Raw genomic sequence first — 13464 nt, 5'->3', positions numbered from 1 at the left:
CAGGTCCAGTCCCAGGCCGACCCTCAATCCCCACTCCCAGGCATACCATCTGATCCTCTACCCCAGATTAGGATCTGTGGAGTAAGTCTCCACAGACCTCAGGAGGAGTCAGAGTCTCTCTCCTCATCTGAAATTCAACAGCTGGAATGGAATATTTTGCAGAAACAACAGGAAAATTTGTGGGGTTTACCCTCTGTGGTCCAAAGATCTCGAGAAGACTTTTGTCCATCAGCTCCTAACACTCCTCGCCACTGGGCCCCCCAGGCCCATGTTTCAATCTCCGTCCTTCCTGGGGAGTTTCCTCTCTGTGATGAACTTCGGAACCTCTCATTTCTCAGTCCTGATGTCCCGACACTCCCGGAGACACAAATCCAAAAGAGGAGCGATTTCCTGATGTGGAAGGAAAAGGAAAAGAGAAAAGATTCTTTTCCAGAACAACTTAGGCCAGACTACCAACTAAATTCTTCATGGAAAATGTCAGAGTCAATTGCTGATAAGCATGACTCGGCAGTGTGCCCTCCCTTTGGGAGCAGCAAAGACAAACCAAAGGAGCTGCATGTGCATCAGCAGCCCCCATATCCTAAGACCCTGGAGGACCATTTACAGCAAAAACCTATCCAGTTCTTCTGGGGTCTCCCGTCTCTGCACAGCGAGTCCTTGCCCTCTGCTGTTCATGTCTTGGCTGACAGTTCCTCAGTCTTTATTTTCAATGGAAACTCGAATGCCTCCACAGGCCAAGAATCACCAGTGCTTCCCGATCCCCTGCCTCTGTCCTTGCCTGAGATTCAGCCTGAACCCTTGCCTCAAACCCTGCCTCAATCTCAGCCCCTACCTCTCACTCAGGTCCAGTCCCAGGCCGACCCTCAATCCCCACTCCCAGGCATACCATCTGATCTTCTACCCCAGATTAGGATCTGTGGAGTAAGTCTCCACAGACCTCAGGAGGAGTCAGAGTCTCCCTCCTCATCTGAAATTCAACAGCTGGAATGGAACATTTTGCAGAAACAACAGGAAAATTTGTGGGGTTTACCCTCTGTGGTCCAAAGATCTCGGGAAGACTTTTGTCCATCAGCTCCTAACACTCCTCGCCACTGGGCCCCCCAGGCCCACGTTTCAATCTCCGTCCTTCCTGGGGAGTTTCCTCTCAGTGATGAACTTCGGAAGAAACTAGAGCATCACCTTCGAAAGAGGTTCATCCAGCACGAGTGGGGCCTGCCCCACAGAATCTACGAGTCTGTGTCACTGAGATTGCCTCCAAATGGTTTTTCAGAGGCATCTGAGTCGGAGAGCAATAATGGAGTCTCACTGACCTCTGTGTTTAAGGGTCAGAGCAGCAAAAATGTAAATGTTGGATTGAGCCAAACTGGAAGCTTCCATGAGAGGAGCTCAGAAATGTTCCAGCTAGAGGAAGATGTGGGGAAAGATCTGGGACACAGCCTAGAGAATGGCCCAAAAGATCTCCTGTTGAATGACCCAAAGAGCTCTTCAGGTAAGGATCTGGGGTATGACTCTGAGAAAGACCTAAACAGTCAGATGGTGAGTCTCTCAGAGAAAAATTCAAGGGTGTCAGCAAAGAGTCTAAGTCGGAGACAACTTGAAAATGTCCTAAAAGTACATTTGAGCAAGAAGTTGGAGGACATACATGAGGGTCGGCTCCCTGAGACTGTGCGTAATTCATGGCATGCTATCAAGCAAACATTGCTTCTTTCTGTGAAATCCCACACCCAAACAAAACAGAGAAGTTTGCCCTCATCAGTGGGTGAGGCCTACCCCCTGAATACCTTCCAGGACCTGACTTTTGTTGATTCCAGCCCACAACAGATGCTGGAAGCCCATATTAAAAGGTTTCCTATGAGGATGTTGTGGGCCCTTCCCCGCAAGGTCCTTGAATCCATACAGATCTTTAAATTGAAAGATGCCTCATGCCAGTCCTTGTCTCATGCCAACTTGCCCTCCTCAACCAATGTGATTTCTGAGGCAGACTCCAAATCTGAGAGCTTCAAGTCCTTGAGAGGAAGCTCTGCATCTCTCCATGGAGACAAAGTGGGAACAACAAATTCAGCCCCTGACCTGGATCGTTCTCTCCCTGCCACCTCACCTGTGGGCAAAGGAGGACAGAGGGTCCTGAGACAACCACGTTCTGATGTCAACCGTGGGCTGGCAGAGGGTGTTCAGAGAATTAAGGATGCCAGACAGACTCGTCTGCCTGTCTCCCTCTGCATCACAGGGAAAGCAGGTCATAGACAGACTCAACTAGACAACAGATATCCCCAAAAGCTGCTTGCAAAGCAAGCTGGGCCCTATGAGCCAAAGCGTAAGAGTGTGAGTTCCAGTGATAAAGGAGAAATGCAACAGGGCAAAAAGGTGGAGAAGTCAGAACCTGTTTCAATGCCCAGATGGTCTAGGGAGGTATTCACGGCTGAGGAGCTTGACACTCTTCAATTAAAAACTAGTGACATGTTGGCAACTAGCAAGCCAGGGAGCTCCCAAATGATAAATGTGAATGAGAATAAAGTAGAAACTACCGTGACCACTGGAAGCCCCCCACCCAAATTACCAGTTCCCCAAGATCCTAAATCATTAGACCTTAAAGAACAACTGTTCAGTGAGTTGAACTTTAAACTGGAGAACAGGGAGCATAGCCAGGCTCAAGGCCAACCCACTGACACATCCCTTGCTTCAGATAACTTGACTAACGAGGCCTCACTGACTCATGCCCAGGGTGTCTCAGGTGGGGACATGGGAGCTTCCCAGGTGCTGCATGTCCATTTGGAGGACAGAGGAATCAGGATGGAGCAGCAGCAGGAACCTTGGGTCCCTAAGCATGCCTTAAGGAGGTGCCAGGATAAGAATTTCCCACCAACTGCAAAGAGAGTGAGCCCTCTGGAGCCCAAGGCAGAAGAGCTTGATCGAGGGGATAAAGGGTTCGGGACATCCCAACTTAGGAGGAAGCGTTTCCCTACTCAGGAGATGGAACTAGAGAAGACACTTGCGAGCAAGTCTTCCCAGATGCTATCACAGAAGGGACAGCCTCTTCCTGAAGGCCATATCAGAAAAAGAATGAAGCACTTCTTGCAATGGCTTTTTTCTGGGATAAAATACAAAAGGCAAGAAGATGCCCAGGAAAAGGGCAGCCCCATATCAACTGTGCAGAACAGAGGCCTAGTTAAAAGTAGAGCTGCCTTGACTGGGACAACTGAAGCTCAGAAAATCGCGACAGGCATCAGGAAGTTCCTAGATGAGAAACCGGGGTGTCAGTATGCAATGGATGTCACCTACTCTCAAGAGCCCCTTCCTTCCCCAGTGCAGTTTAGGAAAACTCAGCAAAAGGCGCAAGTGCAGGTCTGGACAGAGCCTGTCCAGGGGCATCCTTTCAACCACAGGGCTCCCTCCTGTAAACTGACAAATATCAAGTCCTGCCATCAAGAAGCTATCTTTGCTGGCCAGAGTTATCCTCCAAGTAGTACAAGACAGATCAGAGATAAGAAGAGACACTCCCAGAAAGTTGTGGCATTCAAGGACCAGCGACTGTGTCACAAACATCCCCCACCAGTGTCCCACAGGGAGCCTGTGCCCCATCCAAGCCCCACCCGCAGGCGTCAAGCTGGCCAGGCACCCACCACTGCGCTCAGCACTGCTGAAGGCCCTGTGTTCAGACATCTGTCTCTACTGTCTAGACAGAAAACACTGCCCCAGAATTTCCAGGGATGAAGACTTCCCATCCAGAAATAACTCCTTCCTTGTAGAGATTATTGATTCTCCCCAATAAATATTTATCTAATAATAGTGTATCTTTTCTGTGTACTGTGTACTGTGTTGGGGGCATGGGTTTTGGGTAACTCAGGGCTTATGTGTAAGGGAAAGGAAGGAGATAGTTCAGCTCTTACTGATTGCTTCCTTTGGCTTTGGCTAAAAGGTGACCAGTCCTCTGGAGTTCTTGCTGAGAAATAGATATTGTGCCCCTTCCACCCCCGCCACCCCACCCCCGCCCCGCCCCAAAGCCCATTTCCTCCCTGATGAAATTTGAGGAGGTGGGCTTTGTCTTCTGCCGCTTAGCTTAGCCTTAATGAACATGTATAGCAGCCCACATCTCCCCCGTCACTGAATGTTTTATATCCTTTAGAGAAGTAGGGGAGATAGGTCTTTTATGGAAAATGTCAGAGTCAATTGCTGATAAGCATGACTCGGCAGTGTGCCCTCCCTTTTGGAGCAGCAAAGACAAACCAAAGGAGCTGCATGTGCATCAGCAGCCCCCATATCCTAAGACCCTGGAGGACCATTTACAACAAAAACCTATCCAGTTCTTCTGGGGTCTCCCGTCTCTGCACAGCGAGTCCTTGCCCTCTGCTGTTCATGTCTTGGCTGACAGTTCCTCAGTCTTTATTTTCAATGGAAACTCGAATGCCTCCACAGGCCAAGAATCACCAGTGCTTCCCGATCCCCTGCCTCTGTCCTTGCCTGAGATTCAGCCTGAACCCTTGCCTCAAACCCTGCCTCAATCTCAGCCCCTACCTCTCACTCAGGTCCAGTCCCAGGCCGACCCTCAATCCCCACTCCCAGGCATACCATCTGATCCTCTACCCCAGATTAGGATCTGTGGAGTAAGTCTCCACAGACCTCAGGAGGAGTCAGAGTCTCTCTCCTCATCTGAAATTCAACAGCTGGAATGGAATATTTTGCAGAAACAACAGGAAAATTTGTGGGGTTTACCCTCTGTGGTCCAAAGATCTCGAGAAGACTTTTGTCCATCAGCTCCTAACACTCCTCGCCACTGGGCCCCCCAGGCCCATGTTTCAATCTCCGTCCTTCCTGGGGAGTTTCCTCTCTGTGATGAACTTCGGAACCTCTCATTTCTCAGTCCTGATGTCCCGACACTCCCGGAGACACAAATCCAAAAGAGGAGCGATTTCCTGATGTGGAAGGAAAAGGAAAAGAGAAAAGATTCTTTTCCAGAACAACTTAGGCCAGACTACCAACTAAATTCTTCATGGAAAATGTCAGAGTCAATTGCTGATAAGCATGACTCGGCAGTGTGCCCTCCCTTTGGGAGCAGCAAAGACAAACCAAAGGAGCTGCATGTGCATCAGCAGCCCCCATATCCTAAGACCCTGGAGGACCATTTACAGCAAAAACCTATCCAGTTCTTCTGGGGTCTCCCGTCTCTGCACAGCGAGTCCTTGCCCTCTGCTGTTCATGTCTTGGCTGACAGTTCCTCAGTCTTTATTTTCAATGGAAACTCGAATGCCTCCACAGGCCAAGAATCACCAGTGCTTCCCGATCCCCTGCCTCTGTCCTTGCCTGAGATTCAGCCTGAACCCTTGCCTCAAACCCTGCCTCAATCTCAGCCCCTACCTCTCACTCAGGTCCAGTCCCAGGCCGACCCTCAATCCCCACTCCCAGGCATACCATCTGATCTTCTACCCCAGATTAGGATCTGTGGAGTAAGTCTCCACAGACCTCAGGAGGAGTCAGAGTCTCCCTCCTCATCTGAAATTCAACAGCTGGAATGGAACATTTTGCAGAAACAACAGGAAAATTTGTGGGGTTTACCCTCTGTGGTCCAAAGATCTCGGGAAGACTTTTGTCCATCAGCTCCTAACACTCCTCGCCACTGGGCCCCCCAGGCCCACGTTTCAATCTCCGTCCTTCCTGGGGAGTTTCCTCTCAGTGATGAACTTCGGAAGAAACTAGAGCATCACCTTCGAAAGAGGTTCATCCAGCACGAGTGGGGCCTGCCCCACAGAATCTACGAGTCTGTGTCACTGAGATTGCCTCCAAATGGTTTTTCAGAGGCATCTGAGTCGGAGAGCAATAATGGAGTCTCACTGACCTCTGTGTTTAAGGGTCAGAGCAGCAAAAATGTAAATGTTGGATTGAGCCAAACTGGAAGCTTCCATGAGAGGAGCTCAGAAATGTTCCAGCTAGAGGAAGATGTGGGGAAAGATCTGGGACACAGCCTAGAGAATGGCCCAAAAGATCACCTGTTGAATGACCCAAAGAGCTCTTCAGGTAAGGATCTGGGGTATGACTCTGAGAAAGACCTAAACAGTCAGATGGTGAGTCTCTCAGAGAAAAATTCAAGGGTGTCAGCAAAGAGTCTAAGTCGGAGACAACTTGAAAATGTCCTAAAAGTACATTTGAGCAAGAAGTTGGAGGACATACATGAGGGTCGGCTCCCTGAGACTGTGCGTAATTCATGGCATGCTATCAAGCAAACATTGCTTCTTTCTGTGAAATCCCACACCCAAACAAAACAGAGAAGTTTGCCCTCATCAGTGGGTGAGGCCTACCCCCTGAATACCTTCCAGGACCTGACTTTTGTTGATTCCAGTCCACAACAGATGCTGGAAGCCCATATTAAAAGGTTTCCTATGAGGATGTTGTGGGCCCTTTCCCGCAAGGTCCTTGAATCCATACAGATCTTTAAATTGAAAGATGCCTCATGCCAGTCCTTGTCTCATGCCAACTTGCCCTCCTCAACCAATGTGATTTCTGAGGCAGACTCCAAATCTGAGAGCTTCAAGTCCTTGAGAGGAAGCTCTGCATCTCTCCATGGAGACAAAGTGGGAACAACAAATTCAGCCCCTGACCTGGATCGTTCTCTCCCTGCCACCTCACCTGTGGGCAAAGGAGGACAGAGGGTCCTGAGACAACCACGTTCTGATGTCAACCGTGGGCTGGCAGAGGGTGTTCAGAGAATTAAGGATGCCAGACAGACTCGTCTGCCTGTCTCCCTCTGCATCACAGGGAAAGCAGGTCATAGACAGACTCAACTAGACAACAGATATCCCCAAAAGCTGCTTGCAAAGCAAGCTGGGGCCTATGAGCCAAAGCGTAAGAGTGTGAGTTCCAGTGATAAAGGAGAAATGCAACAGGGCAAAAAGGTGGAGAAGTCAGAACCTGTTTCAATGCCCAGATGGTCTAGGGAGGTATTCACGGCTGAGGAGCTTGACACTCTTCAATTAAAAACTAGTGACATGTTGGCAACTAGCAAGCCAGGGAGCTCCCAAATGATAAATGTGAATGAGAATAAAGTAGAAACTACCGTGACCACTGGAAGCCCCCCACCCAAATTACCAGTTCCCCAAGATCCTAAATCATTAGACCTTAAAGAACAACTGTTCAGTGAGTTGAACTTTAAACTGGAGAACAGGGAGCATAGCCAGGCTCAAGGCCAACCCACTGACACATCCCTTGCTTCAGATAACTTGACTAACGAGGCCTCACTGACTCATGCCCAGGGTGTCTCAGGTGGGGACATGGGAGCTTCCCAGGTGCTGCATGTCCATTTGGAGGACAGAGGAATCAGGATGGAGCAGCAGCAGGAACCTTGGGTCCCTAAGCATGCCTTAAGGAGGTGCCAGGATAAGAATTTCCCACCAACTGCAAAGAGAGTGAGCCCTCTGGAGCCCAAGGCAGAAGAGCTTGATCGAGGGGATAAAGGGTTCGGGACATCCCAACTTAGGAGGAAGCGTTTCCCTACTCAGGAGATGGTACTAGCGAAGACACTTGCGAGCAAGTCTTCCCAGATCCTATCACAGAAGGGACAGCCTCTTCCTGAAGGCCATATCAGAAAAAGAATGAAGCACTTCTTGCAATGGCTTTTTTCTGGGATAAAATACAAAAGGCAAGAAGATGCCCAGGAAAAGGGCAGCCCCATATCAACTGTGCAGAACAGAGGCCTAGTTAAAAGTAGAGCTGCCTTGACTGGGACAACTGAAGCTCAGAAAATCGCGACAGGCATCAGGAAGTTCCTAGATGAGAAACCGGGGTGTCAGTATGCAATGGATGTCACCTACTCTCAAGAGCCCCTTCCTTCCCCAGTGCAGTTTAGGAAAACTCAGCAAAAGGCGCAAGTGCAGGTCTGGACAGAGCCTGTCCAGGGGCATCCTTTCAACCACAGGGCTCCCTCCTGTAAACTGACAAATATCAAGTCCTGCCATCAAGAAGCTATCTTTGCTGGCCAGAGTTATCCTCCAAGTAGTACAAGACAGATCAGAGATAAGAAGAGACACTCCCAGAAAGTTGTGGCATTCAAGGACCAGCGACTGTGTCACAAACATCCCCCACCAGTGTCCCACAGGGAGCCTGTGCCCCATCCAAGCCCCACCCGCAGGCGTCAAGCTGGCCAGGCACCCACCACTGCGCTCAGCACTGCTGAAGGCCCTGTGTTCAGACATCTGTCTCTACTGTCTAGACAGAAAACACTGCCCCAGAATTTCCAGGGATGAAGACTTCCCATCCAGAAATAACTCCTTCCTTGTAGAGATTATTGATTCTCCCCAATAAATATTTATCTAATAATAGTGTATCTTTTCTGTGTACTGTGTACTGTGTTGGGGGCATGGGTTTTGGGTAACTCAGGGCTTATGTGTAAGGGAAAGGAAGGAGATAGTTCAGCTCTTACTGATTGCTTCCTTTGGCTTTGGCTAAAAGGTGACCAGTCCTCTGGAGTTCTTGCTGAGAAATAGATATTGTGCCCCTTCCACCCCCGCCACCCCACCCCCGCCCCGCCCCAAAGCCCATTTCCTCCCTGATGAAATTTGAGGAGGTGGGCTTTGTCTTCTGCCGCTTAGCTTAGCCTTAATGAACATGTATAGCAGCCCACATCTCCCCCGTCACTGAATGTTTTATATCCTTTAGAGAAGTAGGGGAGATAGGTCTTTTATGGAAAATGTCAGAGTCAATTGCTGATAAGCATGACTCGGCAGTGTGCCCTCCCTTTTGGAGCAGCAAAGACAAACCAAAGGAGCTGCATGTGCATCAGCAGCCCCCATATCCTAAGACCCTGGAGGACCATTTACAACAAAAACCTATCCAGTTCTTCTGGGGTCTCCCGTCTCTGCACAGCGAGTCCTTGCCCTCTGCTGTTCATGTCTTGGCTGACAGTTCCTCAGTCTTTATTTTCAATGGAAACTCGAATGCCTCCACAGGCCAAGAATCACCAGTGCTTCCCGATCCCCTGCCTCTGTCCTTGCCTGAGATTCAGCCTGAACCCTTGCCTCAAACCCTGCCTCAATCTCAGCCCCTACCTCTCACTCAGGTCCAGTCCCAGGCCGACCCTCAATCCCCACTCCCAGGCATACCATCTGATCCTCTACCCCAGATTAGGATCTGTGGAGTAAGTCTCCACAGACCTCAGGAGGAGTCAGAGTCTCTCTCCTCATCTGAAATTCAACAGCTGGAATGGAATATTTTGCAGAAACAACAGGAAAATTTGTGGGGTTTACCCTCTGTGGTCCAAAGATCTCGAGAAGACTTTTGTCCATCAGCTCCTAACACTCCTCGCCACTGGGCCCCCCAGGCCCATGTTTCAATCTCCGTCCTTCCTGGGGAGTTTCCTCTCTGTGATGAACTTCGGAACCTCTCATTTCTCAGTCCTGATGTCCCGACACTCCCGGAGACACAAATCCAAAAGAGGAGCGATTTCCTGATGTGGAAGGAAAAGGAAAAGAGAAAAGATTCTTTTCCAGAACAACTTAGGCCAGACTACCAACTAAATTCTTCATGGAAAATGTCAGAGTCAATTGCTGATAAGCATGACTCGGCAGTGTGCCCTCCCTTTGGGAGCAGCAAAGACAAACCAAAGGAGCTGCATGTGCATCAGCAGCCCCCATATCCTAAGACCCTGGAGGACCATTTACAGCAAAAACCTATCCAGTTCTTCTGGGGTCTCCCGTCTCTGCACAGCGAGTCCTTGCCCTCTGCTGTTCATGTCTTGGCTGACAGTTCCTCAGTCTTTATTTTCAATGGAAACTCGAATGCCTCCACAGGCCAAGAATCACCAGTGCTTCCCGATCCCCTGCCTCTGTCCTTGCCTGAGATTCAGCCTGAACCCTTGCCTCAAACCCTGCCTCAATCTCAGCCCCTACCTCTCACTCAGGTCCAGTCCCAGGCCGACCCTCAATCCCCACTCCCAGGCATACCATCTGATCTTCTACCCCAGATTAGGATCTGTGGAGTAAGTCTCCACAGACCTCAGGAGGAGTCAGAGTCTCCCTCCTCATCTGAAATTCAACAGCTGGAATGGAACATTTTGCAGAAACAACAGGAAAATTTGTGGGGTTTACCCTCTGTGGTCCAAAGATCTCGGGAAGACTTTTGTCCATCAGCTCCTAACACTCCTCGCCACTGGGCCCCCCAGGCCCACGTTTCAATCTCCGTCCTTCCTGGGGAGTTTCCTCTCAGTGATGAACTTCGGAAGAAACTAGAGCATCACCTTCGAAAGAGGTTCATCCAGCACGAGTGGGGCCTGCCCCACAGAATCTACGAGTCTGTGTCACTGAGATTGCCTCCAAATGGTTTTTCAGAGGCATCTGAGTCGGAGAGCAATAATGGAGTCTCACTGACCTCTGTGTTTAAGGGTCAGAGCAGCAAAAATGTAAATGTTGGATTGAGCCAAACTGGAAGCTTCCATGAGAGGAGCTCAGAAATGTTCCAGCTAGAGGAAGATGTGGGGAAAGATCTGGGACACAGCCTAGAGAATGGCCCAAAAGATCACCTGTTGAATGACCCAAAGAGCTCTTCAGGTAAGGATCTGGGGTATGACTCTGAGAAAGACCTAAACAGTCAGATGGTGAGTCTCTCAGAGAAAAATTCAAGGGTGTCAGCAAAGAGTCTAAGTCGGAGACAACTTGAAAATGTCCTAAAAGTACATTTGAGCAAGAAGTTGGAGGACATACATGAGGGTCGGCTCCCTGAGACTGTGCGTAATTCATGGCATGCTATCAAGCAAACATTGCTTCTTTCTGTGAAATCCCACACCCAAACAAAACAGAGAAGTTTGCCCTCATCAGTGGGTGAGGCCTACCCCCTGAATACCTTCCAGGACCTGACTTTTGTTGATTCCAGTCCACAACAGATGCTGGAAGCCCATATTAAAAGGTTTCCTATGAGGATGTTGTGGGCCCTTTCCCGCAAGGTCCTTGAATCCATACAGATCTTTAAATTGAAAGATGCCTCATGCCAGTCCTTGTCTCATGCCAACTTGCCCTCCTCAACCAATGTGATTTCTGAGGCAGACTCCAAATCTGAGAGCTTCAAGTCCTTGAGAGGAAGCTCTGCATCTCTCCATGGAGACAAAGTGGGAACAACAAATTCAGCCCCTGACCTGGATCGTTCTCTCCCTGCCACCTCACCTGTGGGCAAAGGAGGACAGAGGGTCCTGAGACAACCACGTTCTGATGTCAACCGTGGGCTGGCAGAGGGTGTTCAGAGAATTAAGGATGCCAGACAGACTCGTCTGCCTGTCTCCCTCTGCATCACAGGGAAAGCAGGTCATAGACAGACTCAACTAGACAACAGATATCCCCAAAAGCTGCTTGCAAAGCAAGCTGGGGCCTATGAGCCAAAGCGTAAGAGTGTGAGTTCCAGTGATAAAGGAGAAATGCAACAGGGCAAAAAGGTGGAGAAGTCAGAACCTGTTTCAATGCCCAGATGGTCTAGGGAGGTATTCACGGCTGAGGAGCTTGACACTCTTCAATTAAAAACTAGTGACATGTTGGCAACTAGCAAGCCAGGGAGCTCCCAAATGATAAATGTGAATGAGAATAAAGTAGAAACTACCGTGACCACTGGAAGCCCCCCACCCAAATTACCAGTTCCCCAAGATCCTAAATCATTAGACCTTAAAGAACAACTGTTCAGTGAGTTGAACTTTAAACTGGAGAACAGGGAGCATAGCCAGGCTCAAGGCCAACCCACTGACACATCCCTTGCTTCAGATAACTTGACTAACGAGGCCTCACTGACTCATGCCCAGGGTGTCTCAGGTGGGGACATGGGAGCTTCCCAGGTGCTGCATGTCCATTTGGAGGACAGAGGAATCAGGATGGAGCAGCAGCAGGAACCTTGGGTCCCTAAGCATGCCTTAAGGAGGTGCCAGGATAAGAATTTCCCACCAACTGCAAAGAGAGTGAGCCCTCTGGAGCCCAAGGCAGAAGAGCTTGATCGAGGGGATAAAGGGTTCGGGACATCCCAACTTAGGAGGAAGCGTTTCCCTACTCAGGAGATGGTACTAGCGAAGACACTTGCGAGCAAGTCTTCCCAGATCCTATCACAGAAGGGACAGCCTCTTCCTGAAGGCCATATCAGAAAAAGAATGAAGCACTTCTTGCAATGGCTTTTTTCTGGGATAAAATACAAAAGGCAAGAAGATGCCCAGGAAAAGGGCAGCCCCATATCAACTGTGCAGAACAGAGGCCTAGTTAAAAGTAGAGCTGCCTTGACTGGGACAACTGAAGCTCAGAAAATCGCGACAGGCATCAGGAAGTTCCTAGATGAGAAACCGGGGTGTCAGTATGCAATGGATGTCACCTACTCTCAAGAGCCCCTTCCTTCCCCAGTGCAGTTTAGGAAAACTCAGCAAAAGGCGCAAGTGCAGGTCTGGACAGAGCCTGTCCAGGGGCATCCTTTCAACCACAGGGCTCCCTCCTGTAAACTGACAAATATCAAGTCCTGCCATCAAGAAGCTATCTTTGCTGGCCAGAGTTATCCTCCAAGTAGTACAAGACAGATCAGAGATAAGAAGAGACACTCCCAGAAAGTTGTGGCATTCAAGGACCAGCGACTGTGTCACAAACATCCCCCACCAGTGTCCCACAGGGAGCCTGTGCCCCATCCAAGCCCCACCCGCAGGCGTCAAGCTGGCCAGGCACCCACCACTGCGCTCAGCACTGCTGAAGGCCCTGTGTTCAGACATCTGTCTCTACTGTCTAGACAGAAAACACTGCCCCAGAATTTCCAGGGATGAAGACTTCCCATCCAGAAATAACTCCTTCCTTGTAGAGATTATTGATTCTCCCCAATAAATATTTATCTAATAATAGTGTATCTTTTCTGTGTACTGTGTACTGTGTTGGGGGCATGGGTTTTGGGTAACTCAGGGCTTATGTGTAAGCGAAAGGAAGGAGATAGTTCAGCTCTTACTGATTGCTTCCTTTGGCTTTGGCTAAAAGGTGACCAGTCCTCTGGAGTTCTTGCTGAGAAATAGATATTGTGCCCCTTCCACCCCCGCCACCCCACCCCCGCCCCGCCCCAAAGCCCATTTCCTCCCTGATGAAATTTGAGGAGGTGGGCTTTGTCTTCTGCCGCTTAGCTTAGCCTTAATGAACATGTATAGCAGCCCACATCTCCCCCGTCACTGAATGTTTTATATCCTTTAGAGAAGTAGGGGAGATAGGTCTTTTATGGAAAATGTCAGAGTCAATTGCTGATAAGCATGACTCGGCAGTGTGCCCTCCCTTTTGGAGCAGCAAAGACAAACCAAAGGAGCTGCATGTGCATCAGCAGCCCCCATATCCTAAGACCCTGGAGGACCATTTACAACAAAAACCTATCCAGTTCTTCTGGGGTCTCCCGTCTCTGCACAGCGAGTCCTTGCCCTCTGCTGTTCATGTCTTGGCTGACAGTTCCTCAGTCTTTATTTTCAATGGAAACTCGAATGCCTCCACAGGCCAAGAATCA

General features: G+C 49.5%; 4 protein-coding genes across 4 annotated transcripts in view; all 4 read left to right on the top strand.

Moving 5' to 3' along the window:
* The window catches only part of LOC308611350 (spermatogenesis-associated protein 31D4-like), a gene marked incomplete at its 3' end in the record, with an annotated part of 105658 nt that overhangs the window by 83846 nt on the left and 8348 nt on the right, over window positions 1-13464 (top strand).
* On the top strand, window positions 208-3711 carry LOC308611375 (spermatogenesis-associated protein 31D1-like; the record flags this gene model as incomplete). The annotated part of the gene is made up of 1 exon (XM_081260183.1): window positions 208-3711. A coding segment is annotated over one exon (3504 nt), but the record flags the coding sequence as incomplete, so codon positions are not given.
* On the top strand, window positions 4728-8231 carry LOC308611374 (spermatogenesis-associated protein 31D1-like; the record flags this gene model as incomplete). The annotated part of the gene is made up of 1 exon (XM_081260182.1): window positions 4728-8231. A coding segment is annotated over one exon (3504 nt), but the record flags the coding sequence as incomplete, so codon positions are not given.
* On the top strand, window positions 9248-12751 carry LOC308611373 (spermatogenesis-associated protein 31D1-like; the record flags this gene model as incomplete). The annotated part of the gene is made up of 1 exon (XM_081260181.1): window positions 9248-12751. A coding segment is annotated over one exon (3504 nt), but the record flags the coding sequence as incomplete, so codon positions are not given.

Source organism: Mesoplodon bidens, assembly GCF_964165515.1.
Source record: "Mesoplodon bidens genome assembly, contig: HAP1_SCAFFOLD_72, whole genome shotgun sequence".
In the NCBI taxonomy this organism is placed as follows: Eukaryota; Metazoa; Chordata; class Mammalia; order Artiodactyla; family Ziphiidae; genus Mesoplodon; species Mesoplodon bidens.
The sequence above is the reverse complement of the archived record's forward strand: the minus strand, read 5'-3'. Positions and strand labels throughout refer to the sequence as shown.